This window comes from Guyanagaster necrorhizus (assembly GCF_019112545.1).
Source record: "Guyanagaster necrorhizus MCA 3950 unplaced genomic scaffold BT62scaffold_8, whole genome shotgun sequence".
In the NCBI taxonomy this organism is placed as follows: domain Eukaryota; kingdom Fungi; phylum Basidiomycota; class Agaricomycetes; order Agaricales; family Physalacriaceae; genus Guyanagaster; species Guyanagaster necrorhizus.
In genome coordinates this window covers 1,068,370-1,087,344 of record NW_025064887.1, presented here as the reverse complement: position 1 = coordinate 1,087,344, position 18,975 = coordinate 1,068,370, and the positions used below count along the sequence as shown (strand labels likewise).

General features: G+C 48.4%; 8 protein-coding genes across 8 annotated transcripts; 2 read left to right on the top strand and 6 right to left on the bottom strand.

Annotated features, from left to right (window-relative positions):
* Positions 1-97: 97 nt before the first annotated feature.
* On the top strand, positions 98-1,583 carry BT62DRAFT_1004011 (RNA-binding domain-containing protein; the record flags this gene model as incomplete). The annotated part of the gene is made up of 9 exons (XM_043176993.1): positions 98-131; positions 193-276; positions 327-358; positions 410-462; positions 517-588; positions 645-798; positions 903-976; positions 1,027-1,126; positions 1,179-1,583. 9 exons carry the CDS (start codon positions 98-100, stop codon positions 1,581-1,583), a joined length of 1,008 nt encoding a protein of 335 aa, XP_043041715.1.
* A 393-nt stretch (positions 1,584-1,976) lies between these two features.
* On the bottom strand, positions 1,977-4,020 carry BT62DRAFT_1059403 (uncharacterized protein; the record flags this gene model as incomplete). Its single annotated transcript, XM_043178597.1, has 9 exons — positions 1,977-2,257; positions 2,316-2,384; positions 2,434-2,554; positions 2,618-2,697; positions 2,747-2,943; positions 3,011-3,301; positions 3,359-3,458; positions 3,515-3,798; positions 3,848-4,020. 9 exons carry the CDS (start codon positions 4,018-4,020, stop codon positions 1,977-1,979), a joined length of 1,596 nt encoding a protein of 531 aa, XP_043041714.1.
* Positions 4,021-4,374: 354 nt separating this feature from the next.
* Positions 4,375-5,706, bottom strand: BT62DRAFT_930308 (uncharacterized protein). Its single transcript, XM_043185901.1, has 5 exons — positions 5,440-5,706; positions 5,113-5,381; positions 4,960-5,060; positions 4,574-4,911; positions 4,375-4,524 (listed from the first exon to the last, which is right to left on the bottom strand). Exons 1-5 carry the CDS (start codon positions 5,557-5,559, stop codon positions 4,438-4,440), a joined length of 915 nt encoding a protein of 304 aa, XP_043041713.1. The 5' UTR covers positions 5,560-5,706; the 3' UTR covers positions 4,375-4,437.
* A 24-nt stretch (positions 5,707-5,730) lies between these two features.
* Positions 5,731-8,026, bottom strand: BT62DRAFT_930306 (HAD subfamily IIID h). Its single transcript, XM_043185900.1, has 14 exons — positions 7,976-8,026; positions 7,751-7,923; positions 7,606-7,694; positions 7,449-7,556; positions 7,314-7,393; positions 7,065-7,259; positions 6,908-7,012; positions 6,848-6,857; positions 6,532-6,607; positions 6,470-6,479; positions 6,313-6,418; positions 6,221-6,254; positions 6,006-6,164; positions 5,731-5,946 (listed from the first exon to the last, which is right to left on the bottom strand). The coding sequence occupies exons 2-14, from the start codon at positions 7,826-7,828 to the stop codon at positions 5,908-5,910; spliced, it is 1,089 nt and encodes a 362-aa protein (XP_043041712.1). The 5' UTR covers positions 7,829-7,923; positions 7,976-8,026; the 3' UTR covers positions 5,731-5,907.
* Positions 8,027-8,351: 325 nt separating this feature from the next.
* On the bottom strand, positions 8,352-9,871 carry BT62DRAFT_947185 (uncharacterized protein). Its single transcript, XM_043188016.1, has 6 exons — positions 9,549-9,871; positions 9,417-9,493; positions 9,151-9,368; positions 8,988-9,095; positions 8,844-8,933; positions 8,352-8,793 (listed from the first exon to the last, which is right to left on the bottom strand). The coding sequence occupies exons 1-6, from the start codon at positions 9,816-9,818 to the stop codon at positions 8,729-8,731; spliced, it is 828 nt and encodes a 275-aa protein (XP_043041711.1). The 5' UTR covers positions 9,819-9,871; the 3' UTR covers positions 8,352-8,728.
* A 7-nt stretch (positions 9,872-9,878) lies between these two features.
* On the bottom strand, positions 9,879-12,440 carry BT62DRAFT_947182 (alpha/beta-hydrolase). Its single transcript, XM_043188015.1, has 6 exons — positions 11,818-12,440; positions 11,616-11,762; positions 11,449-11,563; positions 11,173-11,391; positions 10,489-11,124; positions 9,879-10,440 (listed from the first exon to the last, which is right to left on the bottom strand). Exons 1-6 carry the CDS (start codon positions 12,096-12,098, stop codon positions 10,195-10,197), a joined length of 1,644 nt encoding a protein of 547 aa, XP_043041710.1. The 5' UTR covers positions 12,099-12,440; the 3' UTR covers positions 9,879-10,194.
* Positions 12,441-13,720: 1,280 nt separating this feature from the next.
* BT62DRAFT_758889 (alfa-L-arabinofuranosidase precursor) lies at positions 13,721-17,422 on the top strand. Its single transcript, XM_043182172.1, has 27 exons — positions 13,721-13,996; positions 14,056-14,072; positions 14,247-14,274; positions 14,334-14,369; positions 14,423-14,584; positions 14,635-14,972; positions 15,029-15,082; positions 15,134-15,136; positions 15,184-15,247; positions 15,303-15,336; positions 15,390-15,463; positions 15,514-15,584; positions 15,639-15,678; positions 15,739-15,806; positions 15,858-15,877; positions 15,929-15,987; positions 16,038-16,121; positions 16,174-16,214; positions 16,263-16,286; positions 16,339-16,399; positions 16,452-16,490; positions 16,544-16,590; positions 16,647-16,667; positions 16,725-16,747; positions 16,794-16,836; positions 16,891-17,010; positions 17,078-17,422. Exons 1-27 carry the CDS (start codon positions 13,852-13,854, stop codon positions 17,300-17,302), a joined length of 1,941 nt encoding a protein of 646 aa, XP_043041709.1. The 5' UTR covers positions 13,721-13,851; the 3' UTR covers positions 17,303-17,422.
* Positions 17,218-18,415, bottom strand: BT62DRAFT_930299 (uncharacterized protein). The gene is made up of 3 exons (XM_043185899.1): positions 18,049-18,415; positions 17,593-17,991; positions 17,218-17,542 (listed from the first exon to the last, which is right to left on the bottom strand). The coding sequence occupies exons 1-3, from the start codon at positions 18,383-18,385 to the stop codon at positions 17,508-17,510; spliced, it is 771 nt and encodes a 256-aa protein (XP_043041708.1). The 5' UTR covers positions 18,386-18,415; the 3' UTR covers positions 17,218-17,507.
* Positions 18,416-18,975: the final 560 nt, after the last annotated feature.

Here is an 18,975-nt window from a genome sequence, read left to right as displayed (position 1 = left end):
TCAAATCAGGGCACGGACCAACTCCTTCGCACTCCGCAATAGAGGCATTCAAACTCAGCAGATTTCCCAACCTGATCAACCTTTTCTTCGCACCACCATGTCGAACCCCCGCCAGCGGCTCTATATTGGCAGTAAGAATCTTTTTCCGAGTAGGCTGGCCCATATATGGACCCTGACATTTTGGCTGAACAGGATTGCCCCCCGATGTACGTTCTGATGATGTCTCGAAATATTTCGATACGTATGGGCGAATTGTTGACTGCCGTGTGATGACTGGTTGGTCCGAGCAAATACGCCACATCTTGCGTTGACGGCGTCGTTCTTAGGTTTCGGTTTCGTCGAGTTTGAGAATGCCAAGGTAAATCTGGCCGGACATAGTAGTGTGGCGCGGTGCTAACAGTCGTGCAAGGATGCCGAGGACGCTGTCACCCACTGCAATGGCAAGTCTTTCATGGGTGCAAAGTACGTACTGCAAAGGACCATGATAAATATTCTGTACTGATGTCCTCGACTCAGTATCGTCGTGGAATTCGCGAAAGAAGGCCGGCCCCGTCGCGATCCGTACGAGGACCGGAGCCATGGCTACGGGTATGAAGACAGATGTCTATCGTGTAAGCTGATTGATCGTTTATTTTTCTCAGCAGAAACTCTCGTTCCCGTAGGCCTCCAGGCTTTCGTATCCTAGTTCAGAACGTCGCCCGTGAAGTCAGTTGGCAGGTATGGAAAGTTTTGTATAATTTCGTCGTTCTGGCCCTTCCCACGCTTGCCCTTTTGATTGGATATGCGCCGAGGCCCATGGTTTTTGCCACTTATCGTTCTACGACGTTTTGGGAGGGCCCTTTGGATTATCGGTTGTTATGCTTTCGCGACGGACCCTGATGTTGTCGTCCCCGCTATGTTAGGATCTGAAAGATTTTGGCCGGGATGCTGGTAATGTGACATTCGCTGATATCGACCGCGATGTCGCGGGTCAAGGGTGAGTGCTGAATGTGTCTGTTGTACGTCAGTTTTCTTATATTTTGTCAGTATTCTTGAATATGTTACTCGTGAGGATGCGGATCGCGCCATCCGAGACTTGGATGGCAAAGAGCTCCGCGGAAAAATTATTCGCGTTACCGACGATAACGTAAGTGGTATCGTCTCTAATTCTTTGAAATCGACATTGAAAACATTGCCAGCACTCTGGTCCCGATAACTATAGACGCGATGACCGTCGTGATGACCGGCCGCCCAGGGAAGACCGTTATCGGGAAGACCGCAGCTACAGGGACGACCGTAGCTACAGGGACGACCGCTACAGGGATGACCGCGGCGCCAGAGAAGACCGTGGCTACCGTCGGGACCGTTCAAGATCGCCTCGTCGTGACCATGATGATCGACGTCGGTCCCCGCCTCCCAGGAAAGAATATGATGATAGGAGGCCTACAGGGTACGATGATTACCGGAGAGTGGGTTATGATGATCGCAGAGTACCTGATTATCCTGAACGCCGCAGGGACGAAAGAAGACGCGACGAGAAGGATGACCGGTACGACGACAGACCCCCAAGACAGGCGAACGGTGATGGAGGATGGACTCGTTGAGGATCTTAGGTGACTGGCCGCCCACACAAGATATTCAGGAAAAAAAAACGGACGGCATTGTTTCAAACGGTTTATCATTTTTGGTCTTCTGTCCCCCCCATTGTTCTATATCCGGACCGTGTACTTTTCTGCTGATGGTCTATACTCGTATTGGTATCGACTACCTTCGATCGTGACACTCGATGGCGTCGGGTGGGTCCGCTGATGGACGTTTTGAGGATGGAATTTTGTTCTGCCTGCGGGAACTTCAACATCACGAAGCGTTTAGGTCGAGGCCCCAGGCTCACGGAACAACATCCGAAGTCGAATTCAGGCAATAAGGCTGACGCGTGCGGATGACAGGACCGTGTGGTAAACGCTTTCTCTATCCAAAGTGGAAGGGGTATGTATTCATTACGATTCGTTGATGTGAAACACAATGGACGAGCCATGGTCGAATCCCAACCAAGCAATGTCCTGCTTGTCATGGTCGACTCCGAGTTCCACGACGGAGTTATCTCGCATTATCATCCATATAGCAACATCTGCCGTTATGCCGCTCTTGGTAGCCTTACGCAGCTTTTGCCGGAGGATGTGCAGTGCCATGGAAGGCAATGCTTTGATCTTCAATGGTTGCGTCTCGAGTAGCTGCGCAAGGTCGATGGTTGGACTGACGGTTTGATAGGCGTTCAGTTCTGCATGTTACGTATTTGGTTAATTGTGCCGTACATAGAATGAATGCGTCACGCGTACCTATTAGACGTTTACTCAGGCGGTCAGTCTTATCCTGAGGTTGTGTTGCCTCTTCAAGTAAGCCATGTTCTGATAAAGTCAATCGGAAAGGATGTAAGCATTAATATGGCCGACGTACTGGCTCGAAGATTATTCCATTGAGGATGCTTCTTGATGAGCTCACCCTCGGAACCTACATCACTCTGCGAAATATGCGACAAATAGAAGAGCTCGCAATCAGTCCGTTCCTTGGAGGATATCTATTGCGCAGGATGAAAAATTCCCATCGTTTTCCGTCCTCACCGAGTGACGACAGTGCTTACCGCCGTTGCATCCAAAGCCACGAGGGAAGGGATCTTTGCGATAATGAATTGACGGGAGTACCTTGCCTGATGATCGGTTTCTGCAGTACCAGTGGGATCAATGAATGGCATCCGAGTCGTCACACATACCTTGCACGAGGGGATTACCGCGTATGTACAGTGTCTCTAGACCGGGGCACCAAGCCGCAAGCGCGTCGATATCTCGCCATGACCTCAGCCCGTTTGCAGACAATGAAACTGATCTGATCTCAGGCAACGGAGATTGATGTTCGAGGGGGAACGGGATTTCCTTGATATCATTCGAAGTTAGGATGATGGTGGTCAATCTGCCAAAAATAAAAAGGCAGAGTAAGGAAGGCAAAGGGATGGACGGTAAGGCGCGGGAATCCTCACAAAGTGCAGGAACAGCGAAGACATTCCATGATATGAATCCAGTCGTTTAATTGATTGCTATCGAGATTGATACTCTGTATTGTGACAGTGGGAGAAGTAGAGTCCAGACCATTGGAGAGACGAGTGAGATGGTTGTAGCCCATCTCAACCTGTTGGAGGTTCGGCATGAAGCAAACGATCTCGAGCATTTGATCCCAGGATGTGAGCGTGTCATTAAGTTGAAGATCTGTGATTCTCATGAAGGCTAACGACATTTTGGCGGTGTCTCCAGGGCATTCAAGCCTATTTCGACTGAAACAAATTATTATCGTAAGATGCACGAGCCACAGCAACATGAGTGAAACTGACTTCAGGACCAGCCTGGTGAGCCCTGGGAGCTCTGCAGTGATGCTGGCAACGACATCCCAAGAGGGAATCAGGCTCATCGAAAGATCTAGGCCGCGCACGTCTGTCCGATACATGCGTTAAAAAAATGTTTCGTATATTTAATAAAGTTAAACTTACTGGGACAGGTCTCCTTGATGGCTCCGGGTTCATCGCCTTTGCAGACAAGTTCATTGTCAAGGCTGATTTCTCGGAGTCTGTCGAGGTTTGAGAACTTTTGCCTAATTTTATCGAGATTTACAGCTTCTATTTCGATAGCCCCGCGAGATGAGCCAAGAATTACTTTCTCCATGGATTCAGACCCGTGTGGGAGCTCAATGTACTTGGACTGCAGGGCCTCCAGGAAAGACCGCCCGTATGAGACGTTTGATGATGGGCGGATGAACGAGCCAGAGTTGGATATCCTTACTGAGACTCAATATAGAGAAGCGCTCAAGGAGCACATAGCCTTACCGACAAGAGAAAAACCGTGTCCCGTCTTTAACACCGTCGTGTTTTCCGCGCTCGGGGTTATCCCATTCGACGCCCAGCCATGTTCCTTTTGTCCCGTGAACAGATCCGACGAAACGGATGCTCCCTATGTGTCCGGAGAGACTGATACGGGCGCCTATTGGAAGCAACTCCATCGCGTCGAGCGCAAAGTAACAAATTTGGTGCAAGTGAACGTTGGTCCGGAAATACGGCCCGAAAATCGAACCAAGATCAGGGGCCCCATTGATACGGAGCATTGCTGCAATAGCCAAAGTACTGCTTACATCGACGGTGATGGCTTAGTATGGAGGCTGGATTCTGGATGTCGTTACATTCCTGCATACTCTACGGGCCTTCAAAGCACCGTCCTACTTGCTTGCTTTGGCTAGCTGTTTTCATCGACTTCAAACTTGATGCTGCTCTTCCACCGGCAGTCTAGTATCCGGAGTGCATATTAGCTCTCCGCAGAATTTATAATGAACTGATTGGGGACGCAGACGTAGGCTATGGTGACTAATAAATTCTAGATATGATTAAAACTTAAAGTATCGGTATACATTACATATGTTACATTACAGTTTGGATGATTGTTCAAATGCGTCACCTTCAATCTCGGTGAAGATATCAAAATTCCGTTGAAGGACTATCCGAGTAGTCAACTAACCAGGAAAATAAGCATCGTAACCCAGTATGAAGGAGAAAACTTACGCCTCCCCTCACGAATTGACAGAGCGCACGATGTAGACGTCCCTTTGACCCCCCACGCGTCTCGTCTCCCTCATATGTCAGTATTCCATCTGACCCACCAGGCGTAAAAGATCCCTCAAGTCTCCTAGGATTCATAACCATTCTGCCAAACAGTCCCCGCGAAAGCTGCATGATTCTATCCCTCTGTTCAGGCAAATTCCTGTTTCCCCGCAGTATACTTGCCAGAGTATACAAGATATAGAACTGCGGGGGCATGAAAATGATCTTTCCCTCATTGAACTCTGCTAGTGCGTCTTCGGGATGTATGAATCGTGCCGAAATGACTTCTTGTCCCCCATCTGAATAAAGTGAGAAGATGAAGATGAAGCAGCGAACAAACTGTTCACCTGGCTTCGGGAGCTGCTCCTGCTTGTGCCCGGAGGAGAAAACAGAAGACGATAAAGCAGCCGAGTCTAGAAACGCGATGTAAAAGCGGGCATGGAAACGTCTATGGGTCTGTATTTGAGTCTAACCACGTATAGATATCCTGAGCCACTAACCGAGGAGCATCCACAGGTGTAACCCATTCTGTGAAGGGAAGTAGTACGTCGGAGTCTGTGCGCACCGAGAGTTGGTTCTTGTCGAGGAATGTTTGGAAGAGGAGTTTCTGGGAATGAATCGCGTGGCGTGCTGCTTCGAGGATGGGGCTCGTCGGAAGGGACGACCCTGTGACACCCACCAGCAGACCAGATTCTTCAAAGGTTTCCCGGATCGCTGTCACGGGTAATGACGTGTCCTGCTTCTGGTCGTAGTTTCCCCCGGGGAAGACCTGGGGGCAGCACGTCACGATTCTGTTGGACCAGCGGGTAGTAGCTACTAGAACGTACATGTACGCCTCCAAACGTACTGGCCTTGGGGTTCCGTTGCACCAGCAACACTTCATTTCGGTTATTGATAATGACTAGACTAGCAGAGGGTCGTGGTACTACTGGGCGAGAAGAGGACATGGCGTCGGAGTACAAGCAGCGATGGTGAATCCAGCGTTCACGACGAAGCCCAGAACGAGTAACAGACTGCCGCAGGCTATGGCTCATTATTTCAGCGTCTTATACCTTGGATACGGGTAAACTTCATCAAGTGTGGTTGGAAGTCAGTTGGGCCGGGCCGTCGTACAAGTCGATCTTCAATTTAATTCTTTGAATGTTGGATCCGTAATAACAATGTCCAATATAATAATGATAGTATTATGCGCTACATGATAGTGATATGCAAATGACAGCCCGATAGCAAAGAATGTTATACAAGAAACTACATGCTTTGTATTCCGGAACAAGCGGAAGGACAGTCACATTCCTTCAGGAACGCGGTAATTTCTTCACTACGTCTTTCCAGTACTGCACACAGATCATCAATCAATGAGGCAGGCATCGCACCATGGACTGAGAACACTCACATTATGCTCCAACGTCCTGAAATCCTCGACATTGGCAATAGATAGCATATACCTCCCCAACTTTTCCAGCTCTCGATCCATCACGGCCTCTTGTGTATGGGCATTCTTGAACGCCTGGATTTTAAGTCCTTGGCCAGGATTAAGAGCAAAATTACGACTCTGACGGAGCATCGGTCAGTCGGGTAGTATTAATGTTGTCGGGTAGGAAGACTTACAAGATCATCGATGTGTATAGTATTACGGGGGCCACTAATCATTCGTACGAAACTCGATAAGAAAATATCGTTGCATATGTACGGCCACTTACAACTGGGGTATCAGATTCCATATGATCTGCAATGGCTTGACAGAATGCCGCCACGGCTTGTTGTCGCGTTGACTAAAGACAGTGAACATGCTCGTCTTATCTAGTACTGCGAGAGGTCAATGACACGCGGGAAAACGTTATAAGCGCATAAGGTTACCGAATGAGATCTGTGTGAATTATGAGAACACAGAAATTAGGTTAGGGGCCACGCATACACACCTGATAATTACGGTTGCCTCCAACCATGCCCAATTCTACCATTTTAGTCTCCAACCAAATCCAGCTCGTCTGCGACCTGAAATCAGATTCGTAAATGCATAAAAGGCCGCTGCAGGGGCAGGTTCGTCTCCAGTGTCACAAAATCTTGCCAGGTTTCATTATAGGAGTACTGGAGAGCGATGCTAAGCACTGTTCCCATTGTAGATTCTTTCACTGATCATGTAGAGGACTTATAATGAAACCAGGCAGGACGTCATTTTTCAGGAGGGAAGGTGCACCCGCCTCTGCCGTAAAGATAAAACTGAGGAAAACGTACCATATACAAACTGGAATCAACGTGTGAGAGCATTTTGGTGAGTATCGAAGACAAACGCACTGTCATAAAACGGATAGATCGCCTCTAAGAACTCATGTAGACCAGGACGCGCGCATTCAGCCGGTGGCAGGCTTCCAGACAACAAAGGCTTCGTATCTAAGATCGCTAAAAGAGGAATCGTCCCAATGATCACAAAATATCATCCGGGAAAACTGACTATAGTCGATATCGAGTACCAACAGTTTCTTGCCTGGGCGCACCGGATGGATGATATTGATACGGGTCTTGGACGTGTACTCCTTCACCTTGCGAACATTCCGTGGGTCGGTGAGGTAACGATTCCTAGCCGTAAAGTCCATGAACAACATGTCGAGGTCGAAGTCATTGACGATGTCTGGGAGGGCTTCCAAAGCTAAGTACGTCAACGATTAACAAAGACCGTCGTCTCACCCCACTAATCACCTACCTGATGGATCCTTGATCTCACCCCCTTCAGGCGTCCCAACGAGAGAAAATTTCTTCCCCGACGCCAGTTTCAAGTCGGTGCTGTAAACCTCCAATGAACCACAGAACGAATCAAGTCCCACCATCGAGCACATACATTCGCACCTGATCTGGTGGTAGCTTGCCTTTGACTAGACCTAGGATCTTCTGGCGCTCAGGGGGAACAAGGGTCTGGCTGTGAAGGTAGCCTTTGAGGTCGTATACGCTACCAGAAATCGTTAGCTTGATGACATGGCACTGGTCGAATAGCTCACGTATCGGTATCTGCGATGTCTAGCGAAAAGGAACGCCCAGACCAGGTAAACTGGAGCGATATCCATGTCTCGACGATGCCAGATCCACTCTGTCGTCGGGAACGGTTAGTGGCGTAAAGGGGCGCTTAAGGACAGACTGGTCTACTTCGACAGCGGGTTCGTCGCGTTCCGTCACATCCATACCGTTTTCTGGCGCAGACGATGCATCTAACAAAGGGGACATAATGAGGGTGAAAGTGGGGAAAGAGAAACCAACTGGAGGCGGGAATGCACACACCGTTTCGCGTGTTGCGGGCCGGTCCCCAGTGATGTTCGAAACTTGAACGTTTTTGGTTTTTTTTTCTTTTGCTTATATGCACACAATGGATACCTTGTTTTTTCAGCAGGTAGTAGTGGTAATCCTGAGTACGGGATAATGTGAAAAGATCAAATCGATGGTATTGGTAGCACGGGCTGGACCCCACCATCCATGGTATTAACCATTTGGAGCACACTCAACATAGACGGGGGTTGACGTCTTTCAATTACTTAGGATTGAATCCAATGCCTACTTTTGCTACCAACCAATGGGATAGGATTGCGAATCTCCGTAATGTCTACATCCATTGAACGACTTATCTTCATACAAATCATTGAGTCTGGTTTACGAGACTATCCGTAATGCTGAATGACAGGACAATTTCCATGTGTGAATGGTATGTATAGGACTCAATAGAGCCTGATTTACAACTAAGAAAGTCAGTACTAGGAAACAGGCAGGCAATGCAATAAGTAAATTATGTCCAAGAACGGACCATAACCACAGCGTAACATTTCCAACAAATACCCAACATCAAGTTTTAGTATCTTTCAAGATATATTGAAGTGAGCGACAAAGCCAAACCCATGTTTAGAGACACGTGCAGTCAATCAGATACCTTGCAGAGGCAGTTATAGGCGCAAGACGAATGCATTAGAAGCCTCCTGTGGGACGGGCTCAAAGCAAGTGGTTGCATATCGACGAACGAAAAGGCGACGCGAAGGTGGCCAGGAAAGGGCGCTGCCCTGAATGTTCAGCGAATGAAGACAGCATGATACGGTGTTATTACAGGTGATGTGTAAAACAATGTACAGGTAGTTATCTTTACATGATCTCCACTTCGGCGACACTATCTGCGATGAAACCAAATATAGCCAAAGATGAAGATGCTTGGGAAACCATCGGTTTTGAAATGCATGAGATGTTAATAGAAGCTTACCCGACAAAGAGGTACCCTGGGGACCGGAGGAGACAGTCGGACTCAAAACTTGGGTAGAAGCGTTGTACTTCCAGTTATTACTTTCAGCAGCTAGAGTGACAGTCAGAAAATCAAAGGCAGGAGTACGATGAACCTGTGACAGACCTGCAAGAAGACGATCCGATGTCAACCCCAGATAGGTCTGAGCAAGCGCCAGTGGTAAAGCGGCGTATGCCTTGGATAGCAACCTGAATGTTCTCTCTCGGAAGGATTCTATAACATCGCAACATCAGCATCTATTACACAACAAACATACAACGGTGCGCACCAGTAAACGCCTGCACCATCTCTGAAAGTACACCGGGAAACTTTGGATCCGGCGCGCTGCCTGTATCTTTCGCCATGTTGTACAGCACCTCGGCGCGTGCATATACCTCCTTATGTTTTCTCTCCATAGAGGATTCTAGAAGGGATGCCAATGCGGTAGAAATCGGAAGCTTCTGGAGCCGTGGATGTATGCGCGTCAACGCGAAACGAGCCGCTGGTCTTTAAAGGTCAGATTTTTGAAAGACAACCACGGATGCAGATACTCACAGGTCATCAATTATCAGATACCCCAGAACAAGAGGCGCGACGACAAGCAATCTCGACACGGGGCTCTCGTCGTCTCCCTTTCGAGCATGTAATGATAAGTCTGAAATCTTGAGGGTCGTTGCGTGAACTCACCCATACATCGGCATCTTCTGCAACAGAGATAAGTTCATGCCATTGTTTTTCTGACGACAAGGAAGCTATCTTCTGAAAAGCTTGTTGAAAGACGTCCTGAGAGGGTGGTGAGCGGGATGGCAGCTGCCGTTCCGCAGGTTCTGGGTCAGTCTCAGTCTCAGTCTCAGAGCTCGTTGCTTGTGCATTTGCATTCGCTGACGCCTCTTCACGCGCAGCGTCCTGTATTTCAATATCGGTAGTAGGCGGAGGGGTAGGAGGTCCGTTGGCCATGATGGTAATGGCGGTAGTGAAAGAAGAGTTGATGCAAATGTGGCGCAATGTTCTCACGGTGGGGCCAAGGAAACGCAGATAAAGGTACTTATTTACAGTCAAGACGACAACGAGGTTTGCTATATGAGGACTACTTGTGACGAACCGAAAGCGTTGGTAAACCAATTGATACACATGCCGATGATATCACAAAGGAGGAAAGCGTCGTAAGATACAAATATTGTCGTAAGGATGGATAACTTTGGACAATTAGTTAATAATGTGAATGCTGAGAAAATCGATATCAATGCGAATGACAATGAGCTTTGAAGTTGCGTGATAAGTGGAACAAAAAGCACGTTGCAAAGTCCTCTAAATGAGTCGTCTTGGGGTAAGATTAGATCCCGTAGACTTGATAATCGTATTCGACAGCTTCGCCCCAGAAAGACGGGATACAAGCACCGATCTCGAACTCGCCTGACTCTCCGAGCTGAAGCGCATTCATCTCGGAGGTGCCAGACGCGGTCCAAGTAGTGAGACCGTCAACATTAGGGTTGCCAGAGTGCAAGAATGCTTTATATCGTTGCTGCATCTCTGAAATAAGTTCAGATTGGGTTGAAGAAGGGTTGGACACCGTCCCGAACTAAGGGGAAAGTGAGGAACGAGTGATTTTATAGGGAGAACCACATACCACTATCTCGATATCGTCACGGTGGCACACCTTCCCTTCTTCATGGCAGAAGTCGACGTAAGTGTTCAAAGGGTACGATGCTCCAACCGTATACAGGCCGACATACGCCGCACCTCCATTACTAACCCAGTTCCTTGCGAATGTCCATATCGCGCATTTCCACATCCAATCCGTCCCGAGTCTTTCCAGCCTAATTCGCGTATCGTCGTCCTCGTCCGTTGCGGTATAAAAAGTCGAATTTGCTATAACCTCCGCGCGCTCGTCTCCCAGAAATTCATCAGCGACGGCTTCAAAGTATACAGCAGCGAGCTCGACGGTAAAGGAGCCGTAGATGGTGAGCCCGGCTTCGTTGAGTACGGAGGTAATAAGGATGGGTTTGCTCACTGACGGGAAGGCGGCAGTGGAGTCGAGCGGGGACGTAATCAGGGTGCCGTCGCGAACAGGCCGGATAGGTTCTGCGGTTCCCGTTGATGCGTCGAGGGAGGCAGCGTCGCTAAATAGGGTTGATTGGGCATTGAGAATATCATCCAAGGAGAGGGCATCCCAGCAGGTCGTGTCCGAAGCCCCACAAGAAATAAGTCCGTTGAAATAGCTCTGCATGGTCTCCTGTGTGGACGTATTCAAAAAACCGAAGTTCTAGATCCAAATAAGCGATGGATACCACGAGGAAAAGGATGCGCTTACCATCGGGTCTGACTGCAAAATAGCAGACTGGAACAAAGATGACGCTGATGGAACGGCCAGCAAAGCGCGAATCATACTGGCACCGCTGCTTTGACCGGCCAACGTGATCTTGGACGTGTCACCGCCAAAGGACGGTAGGATCGTTTGCAAAAACTTTATTGCGTTGATGACATCCTTGACCGCCAGGTTCACGCTCCCGTTAGGGGCCATAAACCCGAGCTAAAAAAAAAAACATGAGTATACTAGCAATGGAAGAAGAGGGGAAATGGTACGTACACCTCCAAGGCGGTATTGGATCACAGCAACAATGGAATTCGTTGTGGAAGCAAGGTTCGAACCGTCTAATCCTTCATCACTGGCAGACCCTGTAATGAATGATCCTCCATGCACCCTGTCGAAGAATTAATCAATCAGCTCCAATGATAGACAGACAGATCTCGCACCACGTAAGTGTAGGAACATTATCAGATACGGTGAGCGTAGCAGGCACGTAGAGGACCATGGACAAACAGTCCTCTGCATATTCCGATGAGTCCAGATCCGACTGCGGGCAAGCCAAAGGCATTGCGGTCACGTCTGAAGAGTTATTGCTACACCGCAAAAAAATGTCAGAAAGGGCAAAGTAAAGGGAAATAACAGGCGCACGGAAGCTCCCACTCTGAGGCGACTGCGGAATCTTGCCATCTCTCTGCGGAGGCGTACTTGACGGGGAACCTGACCGCTGTGCCATTAGCAACCCCTTTGGCGGTGCCAATACTTGTCTCGACCTCTGTGGTGATTTGGGTATCCCGAGGACATAGCCAGGGCAATAATATGCAGAGGATGTCTCGACTGGGTTTCACGAAGATACTGTTATGACTGCTACCTGGAAACGGAGTAGCAGACACCAAAGAGAGGGCCGACAAGACGAAGATCAACGCGACCATAGTCAGAGAGAAAGACCCGTGCTTACGACACCAGGCTGAAGGACAGCTGGTGAGGAAAGAACCACGATGACAAGGAGAATTTTATATGCGACCTGAACCTGTCAAAGGCCGCAGAAAAAAATACAAGGCAAGGCACTTCAGGCCCAGGAAATTGGAGGTGAATTGCTCGAGGCATCAGAAATTTGAGGATTTCGAAGTGATCCAGAAAACAACGTGCCCCATAATAGGAAACCCATGCGGAGAGCGCCGGTCTTGTGTCTTTCCTGGTTACGGAGGCCTGGTCCAGTCAGTCTAGCACGGATGTTGTGTTTACCCTCCTGGGGTCCACACGTTTAATTATCACTGGAAACCGAGTAAAGTGCTAATAATTCCTTTATTGTGAAGAAATCCGATCCGAATGCACATTTATTCCCCGGAACACGTCGCCCAAAGTAGGGGATGAGCACATGTTTACGATTGATGGTTTTCCATCACCCGTGAAACGAATTATCCTGACTGGGGTCGACTGTTGACCGACGGGCCCCGAAAATAGCCAGTGGAACTTGTACGGAACTGCGATCAGCGACATTCAAATGAAGAAACAAGGGTAAGGGACAGGCACGAAATAACCTATAGAGTACTCTGGAAACAGAATAATACACCACAGCGTTGAGGCATGGAAGGGCACGTAGTGGAAACGCATGCCATGGTTAAATTTGAGCGGGGAAGTAGTACCACACGAGCATCACAATGAGGACCAAAACTTGAAACAATTACCAATGTCAACAGGACAGCATCATTCCTTGGAACATCATCATCACATGTATTTAGACAAGATAATGAAGTTAGACGACATACCGTATTTCATGCACCCGGCCGGTTAACCTACTCTTTACATAAATCGAACCGCGCAAAAGATGTATTGACAAGGCACGGTCACTACGTTAGTCGACACAAAATAGTTCAATTGAAAGTCCAAACTTGTCATATTCCAACTCCCATTGTTTGCTGCAACATAAAGACCGCCAAATGGAAGTCTCCACTAGTGAACAGCAAAGAAAAGAGAGGCCCACCCAGCCAGAGTGGCCAAAGTGGGACAGGAAAATATTTAGACGGTGCATAAGCCTGAGCCTATACAAGCCGCAGACACCCTCTGCGGACAAGGTCGCCGTGCTATGAAGGATCTCCACGGCCCACAAACCCGGGTACATGAAGGGGCTTGTGCCATCAAGGTAAGTATGAGGTATGCAGGTACTCGCGCTTGCCTTTTATACCTGGTGCCCCGCGCACAGACCATGCTTTGATGGCGATCGATCGGCTATCACCGGGCCGAAGCACTTCAACGTCGGTTTGTTCTTGGTGTATTTTGTTTTGTTATTCTGTCGGCCCGCTACCTATGGATTGAGGTGCAACAAATACACATCCGGTTCTTTCGCTTCCACACTTTGCAGTGCCACGCAACGCGTCTCACCTTCCTTCTTGGTTCACAAGATACTCTATGTGCCCACTAAAATTGCACGATTTCCTCTTCTATCTACATTTATTCCCATAATTACTATTCTTCGCGTCAGCAGGTGGCATCCTGTCACCCTTCTCGACTGCTCTTTTCTCACAACGGGATAGGACTCCCTCGTTTTATCCGGATTTACAAGCCTCATGTGACACTCCCCGGAAAAATGCAAGGCAGTCCAGATGGCAGAAAACAGCTGCTACTGATTACGGGCCGTTGGCTCAAGAGTATTCATAAGGAGCGCGGGTGGAGGTCTGAGCGTCCATGCATGCGAAGTTGACAGTCGTCAAGATGCTCCAGACCTTCCAGCTCTGTGTTTCTGCCCTCACTTTGTTCGTGGGAATATGCATGGCGCAAACAACTGTTAGCGTCAGTGCAACGGCTAGCCACGCCATTCCGACGAGCCTGTGTGGGTGTTTCTTTCCACACTAGGTATCTGGGTAAACTTATCGCACGCCTACTTTACAGGGGGGGTCATGTATGAAGTATGATCCTATGGCGTTCTCCAGTGACGTCAGATTGACCCGGATATCGCTTACAGGACATTAATGTCAGTGTCTCTTCTTTTGATGATATGCGCGTTGTACTGAAGCATATATTTATGAGCAGCACGTTCGTATGCATATATCTGTGTACTTTTGAAAATAATACTCTCACAGAGTGGAGATGGTGGTCTCTATGCCGAACGTAACCTGAAATGTCCTTGTATCGATCGCCATCAGCACAACTAACTTCCAATCCTGCAGTTCTACAAAATCGCGCCTTTCAGCAAGTAACGCCAGGTAGTTCCTTGGTGCCAAACCCGCAGCTTTGGAACTCACTCCTCAGTTTTCAGGCACTACAGCGGCACTGAATGCTTGGGAGGCAATCAATGGTACATCGTTAACTGTTATTGCGGATACTCAGCCGGTCTCTTCTGCTCTTCCTAATGCGCTAAGTGTCACCATCCCTAGTGGACTGACTGGAGCCGTTGGCTTCGCGAATACTGGATATTTCGGTGGGTTCATTTCTGACGTCCACAGAATAAAATATTCTTATAGATATTAGGTATCAAGGTCACCCAGGGAAGTGTATACACTGCCTCTTTCTTCTACCGTTTCCCCACCGCGAGCTCGTTTCGAGGAAACCTCAAAGTCGCACTTCAAACGACGTCCGGTCAAATTCTCGCTCAAAGTTCAATTTCTGTGTCGGGTTCCCACACGTCTTGGACTCAAGTGAGGGCTACATTGAGGGCTACTACGACTCCAGCATCTACAGCGAATATCTTTACTGTCACTGTGGATGGTACGGCAGCTGCAGGCCAAACCATCAACTTCGCGATGTTTTCGTTGTTCCCACCAACGTTTAAGAATAGAGCGAACGGGATGCGCGTCGATATTGCTGACGTGGGTATTCTGGGTGCCGAATTACTCTGCAGTAAACCAGACGATGAGATTTACAGGCTCTTCAAGACCTGGGCCCCTCGTTTTTCAGATTCCCTGGGGGTAACAACCTTGTGAGATTCGCTGGTCTGTACCATATCATCTTCACGAACTCGTTTTATTAGGAGGTTTGGTTTATGATGATATCAACGTATGTTTATTTAAAGGAATGTAGGGAGCAACGGTCGCACAACGGTGGCAGTGGAACGCAACAGTTGGGCCTCTTGTCGATCGTCCAGGTTTGTCTCAATTATAACTTCAAGATATTCTTGCGTTGATGTGCACTTGAATCAGGTCGGGTTGGCGACTGGAGCTACATCAATACTGAGTATATAACACTCTTATTCCTCACCTGAACAGCCACCAACATCAATTCCGCAGTGGGTTAGGCCTCTTGGAATATCTCACCTGGTGCGAGGACTTGAACATGGAGCCTATAATGGCGGTCTGGGCAGGCATGTGTAGCTCTTCTTCGCTTGCCATTTGTCGATTGATTTGCGTCAAGGATACGCACTGGGAGGCGTATCTGTACCTCAGGACGAGCTAGGACCTTACGTTCAGCAGGCGATAGATCAGGTCAGTATCCCCGGAAATTATTGTATCTTGCCATTGAAAAGCCTACGCATATAGATCTATTTCACCATCGGTGATCCCGCTACTAATGAAAATGGTCGGTTCGAAGTTTCTTTGCGCTCACAGTTCCGCAGCATTGACTGAAGCACTTCCCTAGCGGCGCTGCGGGCTTCGCTTGGTCACCCAGAACCGTTCGCACTGAAATATGTAGAGATTGGAAACGAAGCAAGTATTTTGTAGTTCTGTCTGTTCGTAGCAATTGACCATATATTATAGGATTTTTTCGCATCAACGACGTCAGTGCAACTTATCAGTGTGCAATACTCACCTTCTAACCTCGTGAAAAGATATACCTATCGATGGCCAGCTTTCGTGGATGCCCTCAAGGCAGAATTCCCTGACCTTCGTGCGTAAATTACTGTGATTTGGCGACTTGTAGTGAGGATATTTGCAAAGACTATATCGCTACTTCGTTTCCATTCGACCCGGTCCTCTCGCCGACCCCTACTGAATATGACAATCATCTCTACGCTTCTCGCTGTACGTATATTCTCTTCTCTGTGTCTTATCATAGCTGACACCATTCGTGTAGCGGGGATGGTCGCAAACGGGTTCTTCTACGACGATGTTGCGGTTTGTGTTGGTGAATATCGAGTGCCACGCCTTTTCTGACCTTTGTAGCGCGATGGTACACAATATTTTGAGGTCAGTTGTCTGAAAGTTAGCTGTCTCCTCGTTTACCCGACCTCAATGGTAGGGAGAATATGCATGTACGACAAATGACGCAGGAGCGACGCTGACGTTCCCTACCATGCAAGGTATTTATATATTTTCAAGGTTATAAGAACGTTCCGGGTAATCATTCTGTAGGAACGGCTGCTGAGGCTGTTTTCATGATGGGCTTCGAGAGTAAGTATACTGCGCTAACTATATCCCTTCTTTCTCTCACTCAGAAATTCCAGGAAATAGCGACATCGTATTTGCAGCATCATTTGCTCCTGTTTTAAACGTGAGCCTTTACTTGAAGTCGTGCTTGTGTCGCCGTAAAGTTGTGACGGTTTTCAGGATATTACTTCTTCGCAATGGGTAGGGTTCTGCTATTAGCTTTATGAAAATGCCATTAAACCGATTGTTGTTGTGTAGCATCCCGACCTGATCAGTTTCGAGTATATTTCTTCATCTATCCTTTGTACCCTCATTGAACTCTGTTAGCGCTGGATCGGTTTATCTTTCAACGAGTTACTATGCTCAGAAGGTTGCACAGAACAGCTTACTCACCGTTATCCTCTCTAACGTTGCCGTCTTATAGCTCTTTAGCAAAAACCGGGGCGACGAATATATACCAAGCACCTTGCCCACCAGTACTGGCACAGTATTTTGGAGCGTGGTCCGAAAGACATCGGTAACACCAAATGAGCTCATTATTAAAGTGCGCTTCCATTGCGAAATCGGTTGATTTTCTATGTCAAGCCAGTACGTTCTGATCCGTTTGACAGGTCGTTAATACAGTGGCCACCGCTTCTTCCGTGACATTCAGTCTTCCTTTCAGCTCCGTCTCATCTACGGCGCTAGCACAAGTCTTGACGGGAGGCGCCACTGATAGTAATACTCCAACGACGCCACAGCTTGTCATTCCGGTGAACAGCACCATCGCAACCGGTCAAAATTTCACCTATTCTACGCCGGCGTTTAGTCTTAGCATCCTCACATTGACCCTGTGAAGCCATTATTTTTCTTTGCTTTCGACTGTAGCTTCGAAAATGAAGTGTGTTGTACAGATTGAACAGTGTACTGAAGTAATTAAGTGACAGACAGTGTGAGATGTCGTGGCAGCGTAACGATTTCCGGAATGAGCAGGACCGTCGAAAGCGTAAGGTCCCCCTTTCAAGTATACAATATCCAACGAGAAGTTTAGAAGGACCACACTTACGTGCTTTTTGCAATGAGTCGTTGGAATATGTCTATGAGGGGTAAGTTAGATCCGTTGCCACGGTCTGCAGAAAAGACATACCTCGTATTCTAAACCGAAGAAGGTTTTTGCGGTGGAGACCTTTGCATGCCGTACGGAAGAAACAGTCCAGGTCGCGTGCGAGGGCTTTCCTATTACTCGCAGGACCAATGTCGAATATGATCTCTACACCCTGTAGACCACCCATCTCGCGACGCGTCAGAACAGCATCTAGAGCTTCCCAAACAGTTACGTCGGTAAACGCAGGTGACTCGATTGACGCAACTTCGTCAAGGCGAATGGTCATACTGATGACCCGAATTGAATAAGTCTTAGCATGCATGTTGAAGCCTTCCGTCCACCACTTCAGCTGCTTCTGAATCGAAACCTTATCGCAGAACTCCAGCGAGATGGAAGGAATATGATGGCAGTGGAGCGGCTCGCAGATAGCGGTGAATTCGTCTGTGACAAGATGACAGTCAGGGTGGAACCCGGGTGAAGCAAAAGACATGAGCTCACCAACAACATGCGACTGTGCAAAAGCATCCAAGGACAGGTGGGTGAGCGAGTCAACGCTCGCGGACAGGACGGCCCTCACGGTTTCGATGTCGCTTGTTACGAAAGGGGTGATTTGGAAGTCCTTTAGCTCTGCTAAAGATATCGGCGACGACGGATGAAGGAAGGATATCAGGATATTCCTCAACGCGTCTTCGGAGTACTGTATGTTCACGATACGCAATGTATCGAGGTACGTTCGCTGTGTGCACGGGGATAACACGTCATGAGGTAACGGCAGTCCTTTGACAAACACGCCGCGAAGGGTCAGCTGTCTCATGCCTGGGATAAACCCGAGCATTGTGAAGAAAGCGAGGCAGTTGTGAAAAAAGACGTTGTTGAGGGAGAGGGTTGTGAGATTCTGCAATGAACGCAAGGCCGCTTCTAGGGCAGGCGATGACTCCCACTCGACAAAAAACATTTGCAGGTGTCTGAGGTTCACCATACGTTTAAGAACGAGGGGTAAGGTGGGTTCCTCGTTGGCCCATTGGCGTGGAAACGTGACTAGACGCAGCGAACGGACGACGAAGGGAACAGAAGGTGATGCCGACGCAATATGGTGAAACTTTTTGCACCAGTTAGGATTTTCTAAAGAGATTTCGCGAAAGAGATGGGCTTGAGCGCGAGGTCGTAGAACATGGGAGACTAGAGAGCATGTCTTGAGAGTGTTACGGTCACTCTCAAGTTCGTCAACTACGGCATCAAGGAGCTCTGGTGGAAGAACCATCGCGGGCGCAAGAGAGTCGAGGAACACGGCAGGTACCAGCAATATATAGCCTGTGAGGGTCGAGTGTTTACGGCAAACGAACAAGAGCAGTACATTAGAGGCTTCACTACTCGGACCGAGGTAAGATAGGGCATCATTGCCCTCAACATCGGGGCAAGTCCGTT